At 38.5% G+C, this 8,387-nt stretch overlaps 1 protein-coding gene across 1 annotated transcript in view; it reads right to left on the bottom strand.

Annotated features, from left to right (window-relative positions):
• Window positions 1-303: 303 nt before the first annotated feature.
• LOC113406231 (oral-facial-digital syndrome 1 protein-like) overlaps window positions 304-8,387 on the bottom strand; it is a 58,855-nt gene continuing 50,771 nt past the window's right edge. The window contains exons 19-23 of the mRNA XM_026649660.1: window positions 6,834-6,953; window positions 5,204-5,361; window positions 4,380-4,559; window positions 3,304-3,374; window positions 304-349 (exon numbers count right to left, since the gene is read on the bottom strand). Coding sequence (XP_026505445.1) covers window positions 304-349; window positions 3,304-3,374; window positions 4,380-4,559; window positions 5,204-5,361; window positions 6,834-6,953 — 575 coding nt within the window. The remainder of the gene's footprint in view (window positions 350-3,303; window positions 3,375-4,379; window positions 4,560-5,203; window positions 5,362-6,833; window positions 6,954-8,387) is intronic.

Below are 8,387 nucleotides of genomic sequence, written 5' to 3'. Positions count from 1 at the left end.
CTCCTAGAATATTTTGTAAAGATATGGGAAAGCTTAAAACACAAAAGGTTAGGCTGTGTGCTTACGATTTTAGCAGCTATTAGTACTACCAGTCATAGTAGATTCATCTAAAATTACTCATTTGGGATAATGTCTTTGTAAAAGGCTTCTAATTTTTTTAATATGAACATGTTAAACTTTAATTCTGATCCCCAGCTGAAACCATTGTGCATGAAAATATTCAGTTCTTGTGGTGTAGTGACTGTTTACATAACTTCACACCATCCTCCATTGTGCTGGTCATTAGGAGATAGTAGCTGCTATTCACCAGAAGTCTTCATCTGGTTCTCCATGAGAGACGCCTGCAGCACTAAATGTGGGATGGAAGGGGAAAGGAATTATGAATTGGTTCTGAAGCAGTCTTCTACCTGAAATTTACTCATACTTCTAAATATCTTCCCTTCCTACTAGAAAGTTCCAGTTGCCTGAGATTTAAGAAGGGACAACCTTCTTAGGGTAACCAGATGTCCCGATTTTATAGGAACAGTCCCAATTTTTGGATCTTTTTCTTATATAGGCTCCTATTACCCCCCCACCCTCATCCTGATTTTTCACACTTACTGTCTGGTCACTCTAAACCTCCTACCTCTGGCTTTACAAATTAGCCTTTCAAATTACAGTGACATAGTCAATAGTCCCAGGCAGCAAGTGGATTCTTGAAAATTAATACCAGTGTCTGAGCATAAGCTTCTGACACAATGAAATCATCCTATCAAAAAATAAGAGGGTACCTATTTGTGAATCATAGAATATCAGGGCTGGAAGTCCAACCCCCTGCTCAAAGCAGGACCAATCCCCAACTAAATCATCCCAGCCAGGGCTTTGTCAAGCCTGACCTTAAAAACCTCTGAGGAAGGAGATTCCACCACCTCCCTAGGTAACCCATTCCAGTGCTTCACCAACCTCCTAATGAAAAAGTTTTTCCTAATATCCAACCTAAACCTCCCCCCACTGCAACTTGAGACCATTACTCCTTGTTCTGTCACCTGCTACCATTGAGAACAGTCTAGATCCATCCTCTTTAGAACCCCCTTTCTGGTAGTTGAAAGCAGCTATCAAATCCCCCCTCATTCTTCTCTTCTGCAGACTAACCGATCTCAGTTCCTTCAGCCTCTCCTCATAAGTCATGTGCTCTAGCCCCCTAATCATTTTTGTAGCCCTCCACTGGACTCTTTCCAATTTTTCCACATCCTTACTGTAGTGTGGGGCCCAAAACTGGACACAGTACTCCAGATGAGGCCTCGCCAATGTCGAATAGAGGGGAATGATCATGTCCCTCGATCTGCTGGCAATGCCCCTACTTATATAGCCCAAAATGCCGTTAGCCTTCTTGGCAACAAGGGCACACTGTCGACTTATATCCAGCTTCTCGTCCACTGTAATTCCTAGGTCCTTTTCTGCAGAACTGCTGCCTAAGCCATTCAGTCCCTCGTCTGTAGCAGTGCACGGGATTCTTCCGTCCTAAGTGCAGGACTCTGCACTTGTCCTTGTTGAACCTCATCAGATTTCTTTTGGCCCAATCCTCTAATTTGTCTAGGTCCCACTGTATCTTATCCCTACCCTCCAATGTATCTACCACTCCTCCCAGTTTAGTGTCATCTGCAAACTTGCTGAGGGTGCAATCCATGCCATCCTCCAGATCATTAATGAAGACATTGAATAAAACCGGCCCCGGGACTGACCCTTGGGGCACTTCGCTTGATACCAGCTGCCAACTAGACACGGAGCCATTGATCACTACCCAAATGCAGATAGATAATACACTGTTTTTGTTAGATGGGAATCCCTTATTGTCACCATTCATGCACAACCTTACGTAACACAGTGTTCAGCATGTGAGAGGGGAGAAATATAAACTGCCTACGCTATGCGCTAGAGATGTAATTTCCTTTGCTAGTCTACACATGCTTGCGCTAGCTCTCATTGACCAATACGAGTATAAATAGTGTAGCTGCAGAAGCCTGGGTAGTGGCACCGGAGGTTGGGCTGGGCTGGGCAGGGCACGGTATTTACCCACCGGTTTCAGGTGGGTTTCTATGGGGTATGGCTCAGCTGTGCCTCCGCTGCCGAAGAGAGCTAGCACAAGCAGGGGAAGTCACACCACTACCTTGTAGTGTAAACACAGGCACAGTAAGGAAGACACACTTTAGTTACAACTTACAAATTTAAAGTATGCAATAAATGTTTATCTACTTGAGTAAATGTATCTTATTAAACCATTCAAACTTCTACTGAAACACTCCAGCTACATCTGCTGTTTTTTGTCTGTACCAGGGTTACTCTAACTTCCAATGATTTCAATGGAAAGACCATCATCATAGGTGAAGCGCAGAAGCATTAGCAGGAAAAGCATTAAAATACCCTCTAGTTTTAGCTAAGAATATAACAACCATTCATGGGGAAGCAGGGATAGTTCAAGATTTACTTAAACAATTAGCTCTTTATGTAAAAATTCAGACAAGCCAATCCACTCGAGCATAACATTGCACCACTTCTATTTGCAATTTAAAAAAATAAAAAAATAAAACCCACAGATCTAATAGATGGAATGAAAAAATGGGCTTTGTGGGATGGCTTAGGGACCTGTGTAATGGGATAAGGAATCTTTTACATCATTGGCTCAGAGCTGAAGCAAGTGAGTTTTTATTCTCCAACAACTCTTTCCTGGTCTACCTGAAACAAATTGTTAATCACAATCCAGTGCCAGAATGAGCAAATATACACATAACCAAACCTACTCTGCCAATTTGGCACTCTCATTTGTTGGCCTTGCAGAGATGTTAGGCAATAAGAGTGTCATTAACACACAGGAATTCTCTCAAGCTCTGGGCAATGTGGAGGTTGTGCTGCTGCTGTCCCATCAATGAAGGGCTAATCAGCAGGGCTGTTGACCTATCTCCCTTTAATGTAGTTGCTTAACATCATTGTAAATGAGGGTGTTTACACATGCTGTAATAATTTCTTCACCCAAGAGAAGAGGGCTGCATTTTTCTAAGGAAAATTAAAGAAAAAACTAGTCTTCTTTACTTAAAAGGATACCTAACTTCAGCGTATTGCTTTTGATCTACTTGTTTAGGAGAAAGGTTTGTCTGAAAGTTATGTATGAATTTCATTTTAAAAGGCAGACATGTTGACTATAAATCAAACCACAACTATCGCATTAATAAAATGAGTCACATTTTCAAGTAACTGAAATACCATTTCTGTGACTCCTTAGCAATTAATAATACCTCAGCTTTAAATAATAATTGTATCCAGCCTGACCTGTCATCTTTTTCACTAGACAGAAGTTTCTCTATCAGTGATACTTCTTCCGCTTCCTCTTTTTTGGAGCTCTGGCAGACAAGAGAAAAGCATTAAATTTGGTTCTTTGGCCTAACATTACAAACATCATAGTACTATTGTAGCATATGATCTTACAGAGAGCTTAAGCACATAGCATTTGTTGACAACAATAGCTTATCTATCTATGTAATTTTATGCACACCATGACTTTTTAAATAATGTCTTATAGAAGAGCAAGCACATTGCCAGCAATATGGTATTACATCCCAAAAGTAATGATGTTTGGGGATACAAAATGTGAACCACTTCTGAACAGAAATGTATAAAATAATTTTATTACACAAGAAATTCCATTTTTGATGACAATCCACTCACTGGAATGCTTCAATGGAATTTTTTTTCAATCACATAGTTACTTGTTCTCTCAGGGCTAAATGTTTAATTTTTGACATCCATTCATCTGGAAGCTATTTCACACCTGCAATTTTTGTGCACTCTCATTTACATGTATAAATGATAGCAGTGACAGAGGCAAATCCAATTTCTGCAGAAATGGGTTTTGGAAGTATAAATTCTATCGTGTGTGTTATGTACATTATGCATACCGACTAGTGAACATGCAAGAGGAGGTCCCTTTAAAAATTAGGCCCTCAGTTTTAACTATCCTGTTTACATACAACATTTTGAAACCATTAATTTCTAACTACATTAAATACACATATTCTATTGTTCTGTGTTACTGTTTGACATGATGCAATATAGCTGGGCACAGCCTTATATAAGAAACGTAATCTTGCCGTTCCCACATGACCTAGGCAAAACTCCTTGGGAAGACAGATCTCCAACAGTGAACAGACCAACTATATTATAAACCTGCTCCTCTTCTCACAATTCGTTACTCTAACTTTCACACTGAAAATGAAGAAGACCAAATTGAGTTGACAGTATTCTCCACCTCATGATCTATGGATACATTGTAATTCAGACAAAACATTGTCCTCTAGAGTCACACTTTGAAATCACCCTTTTACTTCCTACAGGTTTTGGTATATCACCTTGTTTGTCAGCTCCTGCTCTCTGCTCTGCTGTATCAGTTTCATGTATTTTTCTAGTGGATTAGGATGAGGGTCACACAAATTGTCTTTAGCGTCAGGATTACTGATTTCTGAGTCTTCCACTTCACGGTCTGTCTTTTTTGTTTCTTCTTCACTTTTCAACGAATCTTGGATCAACTTCTAAAAAACACAACAAAGCAATACACTTAAAACTGACCAGCCAGTTCAAAAATATTTCAATCAGGTTTTAACTCAATATGTTTATATATGAAGTTCTGTACATTGCTAGTCTAATCTAGTAATCTGTGCTCCAGTCTGAATGGAGTGTTTAATGTGACATGTACCATATTCACTCACACTTTTGGGATGCGGCAGATCATGCAGTCCTTGCTCAGGCAAAGTCCCATTGTAGTCAACGGGAGTTTTACTTAAGTAGAGACTGAGAGACTGGGTATTAGGTATCACATTATTTTTTCATTCAGTTTGTTCCAATCTGGGAGCCAATTTAGAAAACAGTCTCTAGCTTTGGCTTAGAATAAACCAAACCCTGTCCATGTTGAAACCAATGCCACACAATAGTATCACATATTAACATGAATTACTGGACAGCAAGCTTTTAATCTGGGGGGGAAATTTTGGAAACAAAGTTTAGTTATTATGTAGCTACAGAAATGAGAGTAAATCCAAGATAAACTATTCTATGTTAAATTCACATAGAAAAAACAATGTAGGAAGTCATCTAGGATTGCTATGTGGTTTATTTAGTTCAAATTATATGGTATAACAAAGTTGCATTCCTGTCAGAAATTAAAATATTACATCACCATTTCTTCATTCAGTTTTTCTAGTTCTCTTTCCTCCCTTTCCAGTGCTTCCTGCCTTTCTCTTTGCCTTCTTTCTTCTCTTTCTCTCCTTTCCTCTTCCCATTTTTTCTCATTCTCTTCTCTTTTCTGTTCTTCAGACTGGCTTTGATCAACCACTGCTGAGACAAAATTATTTCTGTGCCATTTGACATACACAGTGCTGTAATTAAGATTTGCAAGTGGTGGCTATTGAAATAAAGCATGACATGCAGCTTGGTAATACAGTGAGTGAATTGGTAGTCCCAGTTGGGAAAGACGGAAAACAGACAAACAATTAAGCAGCAAATTGATTATGTAACCGTTTCTGTGTGGCACCTATAATAAACCTAAAAAACCTGGATGTGTAGTTTACACCTGTATCATATTGTTAATTTGAGCTAATTTAGCAGGCAATTTGTTTTCAATTAGTAGGTCTTCTTATCTTACTGGTTACACAGTGAAACTCTAAGACTGAAGCCGAAGAGATAGGACAGTTTTATGATAAAAGCAGAGGAGAGGGAGTCAGGAGACCTGTGCATAATTCCCAGCTGTGCCACAAACTTCCAGAGTGACCTTGGGCAAGTTATTTAAGCCAAATTTTTCAAATCTGGATGCCTAACCTAAAGTAGATGAAATCCATATTTACAATAGGCTTCTAAATAAGTGGCCTGACTTAGAAGTGGTAAACACACACAGCTCCCACTGAGGTCAATATAGATTTAGAGATGCCCTAGTTTCAGTTCTAAGTAGGAAAATGTTAACCTGAGCCTCTCTGTGCCTCAATTTCCTGATCTGTAAAATGGAGATGATACTACTTGTCTTCCTCATAAGGATGCTGCAAGGTTTAATTCTTTAGTATTTGTAAAGTGGATACAAGAGGTTACAAAAATACAAAGTATTATAAAACAGTTATTTAGGAAAAACTATCACAGCACATAAATCTAGTTAAATCTGTGGAGTTTAAATGCTAAGACCATTTATTTCTATAAAGTAATAATTTGTTACATGCATAAAATACCAGAAGCTATTTGAAGCTAGAAAGCCTTCTGCCCACAGCAACACCTTTGGGTAAGACTCATACCAAGCAAGCTGTTCCAGACCATTATATATAGCTGTACTGAAGCATTGGAGAAATTAAGCATGCTGCATTTAAATCATCTTTGTCTATCTATCTCTGAGGGTTTTATATTGACACCCTTTACAATAGTGATTATATACTCAGCGAATTGGTATGCAAGACAATCAGCAAATGCAGACACACATTAAGGGAAACGCTGAAGAAAGCTTCTCTCTAAAGAAGCAAAGATCATGAAATTAATACTGAGGCCAAAAAAAATGAAGTCTCTTCAGAAGCCAAAAAGCAAGCTTAAAAGATTAAATTAAAACAAAGTTAACAGAAGTACTGGTGAAAATCATCATTCTACAGTAAGTCAAGAATTAACAAACAAAGATGTATTCCTTCTTCTTTAGTACCTAAACACTAGCTTTGAGAAAAGTTTTCAACCACTTCAATACAGGAAACTACAAAATGCTAATTTTTGTTTGCTTTTTGTTTTAATGCATTTGCCATCTAAAAAGGGTATTCACTTTTGTTTCTGAGCTGAGAACTCACTTAAATCCTGCTGTGAAGTGGCTGTTGCTGGCACAGCGTTTGTGACATTGCTCCCATTGACGCTGTCCCCAGATGGATGTGACACATCACTTTCGAGCTGCTCTGGAATGTCCCCTTGATCTGGAGAAGAAGTTTGAACAATGGCCTCATTATTCTGTAATTATAATAGTGGGGCAAAGGAATGGACACAAAGTGTGGGAATGGCTGGAGTGAGAATACATAAATTTAAGCCATTAATTAAGCACTCTCCCCTCCAAACTCAACCATTTAACTGAAAATTAAGAACTATCAAGTAGGCTGCATTTGCTACTTTAATCATAATCATGGCATTGTTTGGCTTTGAAAACTAGTTGTAACACGTGTTTACTAAAACTACTGGCACAACTGAAATCAACGTATACTTGTGAGATAAAAGATTTTTTTAAATCTTATTTGATCCATAAATAAATATAGCCACAAACTGTAAAAAAACAAATGGTTTCCTTCACATACTCTCTCTCTATACACACAAACACACACACCCCGCTCACAAAAAACAACATTAAAAGCACTCAGAAGTTAGGAAATGCCAGAATGCCTGTTCAACTTTAATTAGTCACACTTGTGTGTAATGCATTATGAGATAGTCTTTAATTACACGATCACATACTATTTTGTCCACAGGACCCACCTCATTCAGGATGAATGGTGTTCACTTAATGAGCAACTATTCAATATGTTGTTTTCTCCTCATTGTTCAATGTATGGCCCCAGGCCTTATTTACTACACACTACTCAAACCCTGCTCTGAAGACAGAAGTATTTATTTCCTCATTGGCTTCTCAATGGTGCTCATTCCTATAGTATCTGAATGTTTCACAAATAATAATGAATTCATTTTCACAAGACCATTGTCAGGTAAAAGGGTGCTATCCCCATTTTACAGATGGGAAACTGAGGCACAGACAGATTAAAGTCAGAAGTATCCACTAATTTTGGGTGCCCAATTTGAGACACCTAGGTCATTAGATTTTCATGGAACTTAGCATTATATCGCTTTTTATATGTTCCAAGCACAGCTCTCATTGACTTCAGTTGCAAATGTGTGTTCAGCACTTCTGCAAGTCAGATCCAAATGTCTCAAGTAAGGTAGCCAGAAAAAGATGAACATAAACCAAACTTTTGACAGGGAGTCACTTAAGTGACTTGCTCTCTTATTTGTCAGTATCACATAGGAATTCTGGAATTCAACTGCCTTAATCACAAGACCTTCTTTTCTTTTCCTACAATCACCTGCCTCATTCACTACATACCTTCCAACTACTGCAACAAATGAGGCAGAGGTCCGACACACAACAGTCTTCTTTGCTACACAACCTTGATCTATCCACAGAGCAGATCTATCTGGTGCACTGAATGAGACAGGCATCTTGTGGAAAAAATAGAATGTAATTACATAATTAAAGACTGTCTCATAATGCATACACACAAGGGGACAATTTTCCAAAAACTTTTCCTCCTGAAGCACACATCTCGCACGGAAAATTCCTTCCAAAATAGTTACAGTTTAGCAAA

This window comes from Terrapene carolina, unplaced genomic scaffold (assembly GCF_002925995.2).
Source record: "Terrapene carolina triunguis isolate 2854851 unplaced genomic scaffold, T_m_triunguis-2.0 Scaffold23, whole genome shotgun sequence".
Lineage (NCBI taxonomy): Eukaryota > Metazoa > Chordata > Testudines > Emydidae > Terrapene > Terrapene triunguis.
The sequence above is the reverse complement of the archived record's forward strand: the minus strand, read 5'-3'. Positions and strand labels throughout refer to the sequence as shown.